Raw genomic sequence first — 12,671 nt, 5'->3', positions numbered from 1 at the left:
GTTACATCGCAGCCATGGAAACGTTTGGATTCATGACGAATGAGAAAGTTGTGCGTGAGCCCATAAATTTAAGCTTTGTCGGCTTTGTATTCTGTTTTGCGATCTGGTCACCCGATTATCAGCGAATTTAACAATATTCCATTAGTTATTATTCCACTGGACATGGAATCTCTTGTTTCTTTTCCCAAATCTTCACTCACGTCTCACCCATTTTCGCAGGGGAGGGACTATAAACGTGTCTTCCTTTGGTTCGCTTTTAAGTAGGCCTATTATATCCGCATTCTTTACTGTGGTAAAGTAGAAAAACGCTGTAGGAAAGATACCCTACCTTTTGACTTGCACGTCAAATTCTTTTTAACACCGTTTGTGCTTGTTATTATACTTGGTAAGGCGCGTCAAGTTTATTTGTAAATCACTGTAACGAGGTATGATGTTGTGGGAAGAAGGAGGCGGGAACCGGCGAACATTCAACAATATTTAATAAATAAAATGACACAAATACAAAATAAAAGTAAAAGCCAGCAGCCCCTCACGGACGACTGCTGGCAACACAAACCAAAAACAAAACATCAACTTAAACACAGGCCTGTCCTCTCTCGCTCTTCACTGTCGTCGCTCCTCCTTTATGCCTCCGCTCCTCCGTGAAAGATGCGAGACCGGTGCGTCTCACAGGTGTGGCTCATCATAATCACGCCACCGGCCTCGCGCCGTCCTCCCACGGCCCTCGACCTCGTCCTGCTCGCCAGAAGCACGTTTCACATGCGCGGGTGATTTTAGTTTCGCTTTCTCTGGCAGCGCAAAATCAAACATAGCTTACCGGTAAATGTCTTGCCCTTGTGGAAGATAAAATTCTCTCTTCGGACCTTTTACAACAAGTAGAAAACATGAAGATATAAAAAAAAAAAAGAAAAAAAGAGAGATGGTCTTTCTGCTCGTGTCCCACATCCCTGATCCCTCTCAAAGCGCAGAGCGGTAGGCTTAGGCTATATAAATATTAAACAAATGTTTTTTAAATATTTAACTATTATATTACTTAAGTTAAAGGCACACTATGCAGTTTCCGTTTTTCTCAAACAGCCCCTAGACCCCTAGAGTCGCTGTGGAGTACTTGTATTTAACGTTACTGTCGTAAATACCACTCGCGCAGAGCCGTCTCTGCACTCTTCCGACCGCACTTTCTTAATTTTCTTCGTCGACTCTGCCACGATTCACGTTTGAAATGCGTGCTAGCGTCTTCCATAGAGGCTGCTTCATATGTTGTTGATGTAAGTGACGTCGAGCTGTAAAGCAAGTTGTGATTCTCGTGAGATTTGTCGGGGCGCCACCTCTCAAACCTGCATTGCTGTTTTTTTCCAGCGGCGTCCCCCCCCAGCTTTGCTATCGGGATGATTCGCCCTACTACGAGTTTTTACCATCAAAATGATTTCGCAGCTGTTATATTAAAGTACAAATCTTGCATAGTGTGCCTATAATATATTTATTTCAATGCTTTCAAATAAACACGCATGTCTGTTACGAAATGGATGTTTGAGCACCCCCCAACCACCGCGGTGGTAAAAAAAACTGCCACCGTCACAGTCCTACTGTCAAGCTCCAGAAATGCATTATGAATGGCGTCCAGATGGCTCATGTGCAATATTACAAGTCTTTGTTAAAGCCCTACAAAGTCATGTATGAGCAAGAGACCAGAATTCTCTCCTCTGGCATAGCTCTCAAATCTCAGAATATAATGCAAGTCACTGGACTACCTTTTAGGGTGGTTTTAAGTCACTTTTAGTCATTTTTGGTGCTTGACATTCATTTTTGTTGTATGAAAAAGAGCAGCTTGAACTTTGTGAAAGAAATTCATACAGGGACAATGACAGTATTATTTACAGTATTTATACCATTATGGTTTTATTAATACTTTTATTTTTATAGTTTTTAGTTTTTATTTCCAGTTAGTACATTTAGCGCTTTAACAATTAAGTTTTTAATCTACTATTTATATTTTATTTCAGGGTCATTTCAGTGACCAAAAAATGTTTTTAATAGTTAACAATAATAACCCTTGTTCATGAGTGAGTAAATGATGGCAGAGGTTTTTTTTTATCTTTGAGTGAACTATTCCTGTAGTCAGTAAAAGTCATGTAGTGATCATGCAGGGTTGGAACAGGAACACAGCACTGTGTTCTCTCTTCCTGACGTTCTGTACAAGAAAGTGAAGGGTAATTAGTCTCAGGTTGAGAACTGCAGACAGTAGACAAGTCTGCTGTGTCGAATCGTGGAAAGGCCTTTGGTTGCTCAGAGAAACGGAGAGATTTAGCTGCCTAATTACTGTTTACTCTCATTAGATGTGTATCCTGTGTTCCCTGCATCCTGTGTCTGGAGAAATGTTTGCAAACAATGTGGTTGTTAATTGTTAGAACATCAAATGCGCGTATTACCTCTGCTGTTTGAGGAACAACTACAAAACTGCGGTGGGAACATCAGATGGGCCGAATTATAAGCTAGTCTGCTCTCTGATAGTCCCAGTTTCGGTCTGAGGATGATGGTGGATGTGGAGAGGAAGAGCCAAGCTCTTATCTGCAATCAGTGAACCCTGACCCCCTGTGAACGGGAACTGGACCTGGCCGTATGAGCTGGTGAGCATGCATCCGGAATACACTGGGTTGCTAGGATGCAAGACAAAGATTTTCTGGGTTCTAACAAGGGGCGGAGGTGCGTACCGGAGCCTCGGCGTCCACGTCTACGTGAATGGGTCCAACCCTTATCACCTCCTGACCTTCCCTTCTTTCACCAGCCCTTTCCTCTGCTCTCATCCGGCACCGTGGGCTTCGGTTTCAGCTAGCTCTCTAGCACTTCCCATGGAGCAATTGAGGGAGTGTGTGTTCCTGACCCTGGTGTCCTCATTTATTTTGGAAACATTCACAAGTGGAGATCAACTCTTGAAGTGTTCGGCAAGGAACACAATCTGTCTGTCTGTCACCAATCCATCTGACCTATTCCAGTGCTCCATTTTACTGTATGTGTGGGTGTTTACTTTAAGCACTTAAACACATCATTATTAAGGCCAATCAGATACAAGGACTTGAACTAACTGGTGTGTGTGTGTGTGTGTGTGTGTGTGTGTGGGGGTGGGTGTTTACTTTAAAGCACTTAAACACACATCATTATTAAGGCCAATCAGATACAAGGACTTGAACTAACTGGTGTGTGTGTGTGTGTGTGTGTGTGTGTGTGTGTGTGTGTGTGTGTGTGTGTGTGTGTGTGTGTGTGTGTGTGTGTGTGTGTGTGTGTGTGTGTGTGTGTGTGTGTGTGTGTGTGTGTGTGTGTGTGTGTGTGTGTGTGTGTGTGTGTGTGTGTGTCTGTGTGTGTGTGTGTGTGTGTGTGTGTGTGAGAGAGAGAGAGAGAGTGTGTGTGTCTGTGTGTGTGTGTGTGTGTGTGCGTGTGTGTGTATATATATATATATATATATATATATATATATATATATATATATATCTTTACTTTCACTTTTGATCAATTTAATGCATCCTTGTTGAATGAAACTGAGAAAACATAATTTTATTGTAATTTCTGGCCAATCTGTAATTTTGTCAAATTTTAGTCAGTAATTTTATTCCCAAAAAAATGTAAATGTCAATTCCACTACCATCATTTCCATCACAGAATATTGAAACATAAGACATGTTAAATTTCAAGTGTGGTGGAAATGACAATTCTCCTGTGATTTATGAATATACACTGTCAGAGGTCAAATTAAAAGTGTTTTAAGAGTTAATTTTCTAAAAGTGCACATAGTTCATGGTTTTGTGATGACAGGAGCTTGCACAGATGCCATTCCAGCGCCCGTATTGTGGTGTTTGGGGGCAGGTACCCTCTTGGCCTAATCTCTGCTCTGTGTGTCATGTGCAGATGTGCATCTGCCTCCACCGGCAGCCTCTCTGCTACTTGTTGTCTTTGCCACAGTGTGGAAATGCAGGCAGCTCGAGTATCGCACATAAAAGCCCCGGGTGGATCTGATATGGCTCTGCCACGGACACATATGCTACTGTTTGTGTTTCTTGGAAGCTCGATGCTTTCTCTCTAATGGCTTTTGCAGTCTCCTCAGGGGGCCAAAACACTATATGCATGAATAGCTCCTCTTCTCAAACAGGAGTATGTGGTATATAATTTCATTTGACAGATTTAAAAAAAACTGTTATGTGGGTCGCTGTGGCGAGCGAGGTGATTTATTGCTTGTGTGCTTTGCGTGGCATGTTGAAGTGTCTGTTTGCTTGTGTGTTTATACATGGTACTTGATATAGAGCACAGATGTAATCGTACGAATACACGGAATGCACTATCATTTTTCACGTTGTCAGGGAGCAGATGTAAACTCAATTGAAATTAAGTAATGTTTACAAACAGTTTACTTTCTCATGTGTTGTTCCAGAGAGCCCTACTCTATTGTCTCTACACGTTTAGATCTGTTTGTCAGATTCGCCTTAGGTATCATCATCATCCTCGTGCTCTGTTGCACAACTTCATTTGCGCTGGAGCCGATATAGCGCTTCACAACACTAGTGGGGTGGAAAGCGACCAAGGGATGTTAAACGCGTCACCTTATTGTGGCTCTCATTTAAATCATCTGTCCGTTTTGGGTCCGAGCTCAGATCGCGAATAAATCAGTTTTAAGTCCCCCTGGTCTATGTTTACTCCTCTTGCTTATTAGATAAACAGATTAAAAGATCTCGACCTGAACCATAACACAACCCTCTATCAGCCTTAACCAAAACAGATCTCCATGTAATCCTCTAGACCAGATTACAGAAATGCCAGCACACGGAGACGGTAAAGACATTTATAATGTTACAAAATATTTATTTTAAAAATATTTCCTTTGAATTTTCTAATGTTGAAAGAAAATCGATCATGGTTCCCACAAAAATATCATAAATGGATTTAGCAAATAAAATAAAAAGTAAGTAATTCTGTGCATATGGAATTATTTTATTTTAAAACAATTAATGAATTATCTATTGTTACATAATATCTTATTGTACATAATATTTACTCGTAATTCTTTAAAAAGCTTTGCAAAACTTTTTAAGGTTCAATTCATTAACGGTACTTAATGCATTAGGTATGAACTAGCAATGTATAATATCGTGTACAGTATTTATTAATATTGGTTAATGTTAATTTCTACATGTGCATTTTTAACCTTTTAAGTTATATAAATTATTTTTAATGTATTATAATCAAACATGAATTAACATTGGCATAGGTGGATTAATTCTGAAAAATGTTGTTTATTCATGATACAAGTCGGCACGAAATGGAAGTTGCGGTAGTGTTTTCTTCCTTATTGTGAAGTATATCCAAGTGAAATGGCTTCTTGAACAAGACATTTTTTTTAGGTCGGGGCTTGTTTTTGTCCGTCGGGAATTGAAAATTGGTGGTTTGATGGTTGTGATATTGCTATCGCTGGATCTCATGTGAGTGACAGGTTGTCCCGCCCTCGCCCCAGTAAACGGTTATTTTAATTAAAGATTACGAGGTCACATGAATTAAAAATAATAAAATAATGACAGGCACATATAAATCATTTATAATTAATACTGCAATATAACATTTAAAAAAATAACAATTGTCAATTTTAATTTCATTGTGACTAACAATTTGGATCACGCTGTATAATGAATGCATTAAAAATGCTTTTTAGAGTGCATTACATATACAGGCTTCAAGGGAATTGTTAATAGGCTTTAATAGTCTCTTCAAATGACAGCAGAGAAATACCAAAAATATCTTTGCATGTTAATTGCATCTCAGGTCTAATCAAAATATTGGCTGCTCTTTGTGTTTGTGTTGGCATGGTTGATCTGTATATAAAAAAACATAACCTTTGCTGCTCTGTGACTTAAATTCTTAAACCTAAAACAATGAGCTGTGATGCTGTAATCGTTTTCTGGCTATAGAGCTCAATTCTCTCTCCACCACATTAATATGAAAGTGTTGAGTGAGATTGTTGAAAGTGAAAGCGTTGCAAGTATGTGTTCAACTTCACAGTAAATCCATCATTGGTATCTATAAAACCTGACTGTTGTCTAATTATTAGAATTTGTGTCTTATTCTTCCTCTCTTTTGTCAGGATTACCCAAAGAACAGGCATCCGGGCTGGAGTCGAGGTTCTGTTGCGTATCACGCAGGTGAGTTGTTGATCATTTTTAAAGATCTTGTCGTTACAACAGTCAGTATGTTTACATGCACAGTTATTTTCGAGCTACAGTATTTTTTGTGTGTAGTCAAGCTAGTCGTCATCTGTCTAAATGCATAACACAATGCATAATCAAATAGTTTGAAGGATTGAATGCACATAGCGATTTCACCTTTTTCGTCACATACGCACTATTGGTGTGTTCAAGACCATGAAATTTTGGATTTATGAGTTACGTAATTACGACGTCAGATGAGTTCAAGTCACTTGGTTGGAGGAAGATGGCAATGTACTACCTTTTCTACAAAAAAATCAGCAAGATTTTTAACTCTACAAAATGATGAATAAAGAATGTGCATAAGCAGTGTTTTTAATTTTTATGTTTTATTAATTTATGGACAGCATCATAATTGTATAGTACATTCGCATTTTTACACGAAACTCAGCTAGTTTTATTAATTTAAACAAATTTACAATCAATACAGATGCTGCATCTGTTAGGGAACATGGGGAAATGCCCATTTCTTTCAGTTTTTTTCTCCTCCGATTGGCCTAAATCACTGTTCATAGTTAAACGCATCATAAGCCCAGGCCAATTGTAGCTTGATGAACATGAACACATGCTGGACACCCTGATCTTAAAACATGTTTGTTCATTAAAGCGCAAGTTGCAGGTTAAATTTTTCACGAAGATAATGCAATGTGTTTATTAAACATAAAGATAAGAACCGCCCACCATTGTTTTTTATACCAAAATGCTAATATAATATGAAAAGTTGGCACTTTTAACAGTGGTTTTAACCGCTCCCTTCCACTAGATGGGGCGTGACGTCATATGAGGAACTCACTAGTAGAGTTACCGTACGCTTGCAGCTATAGATGCCTTACATAACTGCAGAAAAGTTGGTTGTATGTTTTATTTGATAAAAAAAATTATGGATAAAATAACTCCACTGTAAACATACTCGTGTGTGCTGACTTCAAGGGGACCGTGATCCTGCCTGAAATGAAAATAAGCTATTCGCAAAACAAACGGGTTCAGGCACGTCAGGTCAGCCGGTCGCGGGTCGAGCTGTTCCACTAAACTCCAAAACGCGTTCACCTCACGGCAGCACACACCCCATAATACTCTCCACTGCTGATAGCCCACACAAACACAGTGATGGGGACATCGATCTCTCTTTTTCTTTTCTGACAATAAACATCGCTAATTAAATCGTGAGAAATTGATAACGCGTGGATTGAGGAAGGGTATTACATGACGTTTGAGGCGTCGATGAGACTAGCGATTGATGCCTGTGCAGTGTGTGCATCCTCTAACGTTGCAGCTCTGATTTGGACTGAATTACTGTAAGTAAATAATGTACTCAGTTCAGTCGTTGTCCCTCCTTGCTATTCTACATGACGGCAATATTTTGAAAAGACTTGCTTGTTCCGTTATATTATCCGGGTTAAGTTTGCACCAGGCTAGACTATAACGTAGCTAACGTTACTCACCAGGACACCTGGCCAACCCTCCACTAATTCTCCTCACACCAAGCATTAATAACTCTTTGAGTGCCATGGCTGCCCTCTCTCACGCCTGACCAGTTAAAAATTGTAGGGCTGTGGTCCATAAAGAATTTGATGGTTTCCCACATCCTCAGTCGTTCTCCAAATAGCCATAATACAGTAGGAATATAGCGGAGTATGGGTTGCGAGTTCCTCTTGTGACGTCATCACCCAGTAACTGAAAAAACACGCTACCTTTGAAGAAACCCCAATAAATGTTATTTTAACGCATTTTAAGACAGAAATAATTAAATATATACATATAGAGCACTTTAATTTACACATTAATTGACTGTGGTGGTTAACCTGCAACTTACACTTTAATGAGTAAAAGTACAATCAGTAGTGCAATGTTTTTTTTCAGGTGCTTGCACATTAAATAATGTATTCAAACCATCTGAATGTTGCTATTATTGCTCATTTGCCAGGTTACAATCACATTCTGTAGATCTGTTAGCCCGACATCGCAAAAATTGCATTGCCTTCATGTTCACTATCTGTTTTAGTCCGAAATCTGAAATGAAACTTTATGTGGGACTTCTTAGTACTTCTACATTACATGAAAGTTATTTTTATACACACAAGTCCACAGATCCTGTTTACATAAAGTTTGTTTTGTTTTCTCCGTTTTGTCATCTCTGGTTGTATTCCTATCACAGGTTACGCATGGATTACCCAGAATTCCTGCAGGTGGTGACTTTTTTTTTTTAAAGCTTTATTATTTGGCTCCTCTTCTCTTTTCAAGCCTACTCATCTATGGGCACCATCTCTACAGTGTGTGGAGGTCCTGGATGATGATAAGAGGAGTGTAGAGAGGAGATCAGTGTGTTGATTTGAAGAAAATCCTCTTGAAAATGGCATGAGGATAAATAGCCCTATCTTACTCCACAGGTCCCATCTTTCAAAACAACTCAAAGGAAGTTGATATCGGATAAGATTTGCCTCTCACTGTAAAGATGGCAATCTTTATACTCAAACCCTTCATGCCTTCATGCCACTCCACATAACAGATTAGTCACTGAGTATCATCCTGAATGAAACTGTGCTTCTGTGGTGACTCAGAGCCTATTGTTTAAGGGTGAGGGATTTTGCCTGTAAGCCAGATAAACAGTGACGGTTCAGATTTTTTGATATATTTTATATATATATAATGTAATGTGGCAACGTTACTTCCATTAGTGTGTTATTTCGGTTGTAGCTGCAACAATAGAGATGCTATAAAAATAAACTCATTAGTCTTATTTGATAGACTGGACATTGATAGATCTGTTTTCCACTACACTACTACCAGACCAGTGTAAATCACTGTGCAATTCTTGTGACTTTAAGTACTTCACAACTCTCAATTTGACATTAACATAGCGTTGGATATACATACATTGTATGTATGTATCTATTTATAACAACCGATATTCAATATTTAATTGTGCATTACCATTCCTTATATTTGTACGTTTAGATTACATTTGCCATTAGGGATGTGCTCAAAGCCGAATACTGTGTTCGGGAAGGAAATGATGCATTCTACGGAGCCCCTAAAAGAACAGGGTGATGGAGAAGGAAAATTATATTTCAATGATTTTGCGTTTTCTCGTAATTATATAATTGGGTATATTGTATATAATCTGCGGGTATCAGACAGCCACTATCAATATGCGGGATATTGAAATTGCTTTTGAATGCACGCTTGCTTTTTTCTTTCACTTTCAAATGCGCGATCACACATACTCTGTGTATAGGGAGCGTCAGTACTGACCACACATTTTACAAGATAAGATATTTCTCAATGATGCTCAGGATCTGCTGCACATTAAATCCTCTGACAGCGTCCTGTCAGTCCTCTCTCCTTACTATCTTTGCGTGATAAGTGAAACCTGATGTACTGTAATGTAAGCGACTACCGCAGCAAGCCTAACCCTGTCCCTTTAGGGGCTCCGTAGAGTGTTACTCATTTTCCGTGCTTTTCCGAATTCACAATTAGGCTTAGAGCACATCCCTATTTGCATCTAATGGTTACTTAATCTTTAATAACTCTAATAATTTAAAAAACATTGTTAAATATAGTATTTAGCAAATCTTAAAATAAATATCCAGTTTCTTAGCACATTGTAATGACATGATGCCTAAATTTGTTCAATTCAATTAGTTTAAAATACGTTTTAAATTTGGATATATATATATATAATATATATATTTTAAATATATAAATATAATAGATAGATAAAAATATATAAAACTTGAAATACAAATATTATACTTTATATCAAAATAACTGTGTGTGTGTGTGTGTGTGTGTGTATATATATATATATATATATATATATATTAAAGCACATAAATGTGTATATATGAATGTGTATTTATAAATGTGTATTTTTCTTAGCATTAGTATCCTCTATTTATTGGTTGACAACAATTATTCTACCGATCCAACATTTTCATAAGGGTGCATCCCTAGTGATGGAAGTTTGGAAGTGATGGAAGTTTGTTTATTTGCTAGTGAATTCACCCAGGCCCCGTGTTCTTCTCGACTGTGAAGGATTCAGCCATATCATCAATCGCATCAGGGCGATGCAGTTTGTCAAGCCCTCTTGTCAGCTTTTGCGGAGCTGCATTTATGGGGCATATCTTTTCTGCGCCTCATTGCGGCACCCGCTGATGGAGGTCTGGCAGTGCCACAGAAGCGGGTCAGATAAGGGGGGCATGACTCATTGTCCTGTCCTGATCTATAAGAGGCCCACATCTATGACTCATAATCCAGTTAATCATCACGTAGAGACGCGTTACGGCCTCTGATATGTCGCTTTGAGGGTCAGTGCCCTCACGCGCATCATAGCCAAGGACAGAGGGGCTCTTATAATCTCATTTGGATTGAGAAATGAAGTTGGAAGTCGTGTGGTACGTTTTTTTATTTTATTTTATTGTTTGTTGAGTTTGGAACAATGATTTTATGCCGTATATGATTCCCATTCCTGTTTTAATTAATCTTCTGACCGTGCCAAGTGTGTCAAAATAGTTGGCAGAGTCGCTTTACCCCAAATCACTATTTTCAGGTTTCAGTTCATTTTCAGTTCACGTTTGGTAATGCAAAAGGGTACGTGACCTTTCCCTGTTTAGGTTACTTTAAAATGTTGATGACATGAACAAGCAAATAGTTTTTCCTTTCTGAGCCCCCCAGGCTCATAAAACTGCCTTCTTGTTTGCGGAAGCAAGTCTACATTCCCGGTCTTTTCCAGAGAACAGCTCTGACATTCGAGGAAAGCCCTCTCTGCACTCCGGTGTAGCGTTTCCTGCCAGAGAGCCTGAAAGCTCTGGCTTGGTGAGAGAGCGTGCCCAAGCCCCCGTCTATTTTTAGTCGCCTTCTTCTCCCACAGTGGTCGTGGTGTTTGCGGAGTGTGGTGTTGGGACCGAGGCCCACATGGGAATCATAATGATGCAGTGTTTTCATCTCCCTCCGCATGTTCAGATAGGGATTGTTTAAACAGTATCCTGAGCTGGGAACGGGTCCCATGACAACTCTACAAATATTTACCAGCCACACACTGCAATAAGGCTTTTTTTGTCTGCAGGCTACCTTTCCGTGTTTTTCTTTCACTTGCTCTTGATTGTTGTTGTCTCTTTGTTTTGTTATCTTCTTATATAAGGAGAACTTCGACTTAGGAGAAAGAAACGTACAGAGGCATGAAAGCACATCTCCTTTCATCCTGTCAGTTTCTGGATGAAGAGTATAAGTCTTCTCTGGATCATTAAGAGCAAATGTGTGAGGAATGCAGCATTAGTGCTTGCTTATTCAGATTCACTTCAGGTCTTCACAGTGCAAACTTTAGCATTGCTTCTTTATGTCCTAAAATTCATTCAGATGTTGAGTTGTTAGCTCTGTCAATGACTATAAATGAATCACCCAAAAAAGAGGCTTTAAAAAGATAATCAGATGAGATACAGAAACAAATATTATGAAATATGAGCTCAAGCACTCATTTTACCTAGTGATATTGTCCAACAGCGACACCAGCAGATGATGTTTCTGGTGGAGGTGGGACGCAAATTAATAGGGCACCTTTGGACCTGTGACTCATGACATCTGTGTTTACCATTGATTTTTTTTTTATTTAATGGTCTGAAAAGATATATATATATATATTTATATTTATATACACATGCATACTACTATTCATACTACCGTTCAAAAGTCTTGAAAGTTCTTGAAAGAAGTCTCTTATGCTGACCAAAACAGTAACAACAGTATTATTGTGGAATATTATTACAATATAATATAACTGCTTTCTATTTGGATACTTTTTAAAATCTAATTTATTCCTGTGATCAAAGCTGAATTTTCAGCATCATTACTCCAGTCTTCAGTGTCACATGATCCCTCAGAAATCATTCTAATATGCTGATTTGCTGCTCAAGAAACATTTCTTATTATTATCAGTGTTGAAAACTGTTTGCTGTGTAGTACTTTTGTGGAAACGGTGCTATATTTTTCTCAGGATTCATTGAAAAATAAGAAGTTCAAAAGAACAGCATTCATGTGACTAATAGAAATCTTGTGTAACACTATAAATGTCTAGTATGACTTTAAAAAAAATCTTACTGAACACAAACTTTTGAACAGTAGTGTAAATATATAGGCCAGTTCCTGTACTTTGCTTAAGAGTGAATGCCAAATATTCATAGTATTAATGCCCAGGATATTTAGAGTTGATTTGCATATCAGATTTTAAGCAAGGTCATGGTTTACTAATGAAAGGAGACTCATTTGAAATGTCCATCTTATTTGCTCCATAGATGATGGGAAGATCTTCCATGGAAGTGGAGTAGGTGACCAGTTTGGCCCTCGCTGTTTCGAAGGGGACATCATGGGCTGTGGAATTATGTTTCCTCGCGACTACGTGCTGGACTGTGAAGGTGAGAATACACATGTGGTGCTCAA

The 12,671-nt window shown here is 38.7% G+C and overlaps 1 protein-coding gene across 1 annotated transcript in view; it reads left to right on the top strand.

The window, feature by feature from the left end:
- The window catches only part of spryd3 (SPRY domain containing 3), a 47,218-nt gene that overhangs the window by 30,797 nt on the left and 3,750 nt on the right, over nucleotides 1-12,671 (top strand). Inside the window, exons 8-9 of the mRNA XM_081387186.1 lie at nucleotides 6,119-6,176; nucleotides 12,527-12,646. Of these exons, the coding sequence (XP_081243312.1) occupies nucleotides 6,119-6,176; nucleotides 12,527-12,646 (178 nt within the window). The remainder of the gene's footprint in view (nucleotides 1-6,118; nucleotides 6,177-12,526; nucleotides 12,647-12,671) is intronic.

The sequence above is a fragment of the Scardinius erythrophthalmus genome, assembly GCF_964197995.2.
Source record: "Scardinius erythrophthalmus genome assembly, chromosome: 15".
NCBI classification, from domain to species: Eukaryota; Metazoa; Chordata; class Actinopteri; order Cypriniformes; family Leuciscidae; genus Scardinius; species Scardinius erythrophthalmus.
Note: the sequence above shows the minus strand (reverse complement) of the source record. Positions and strands in the feature narration are given on the sequence as shown.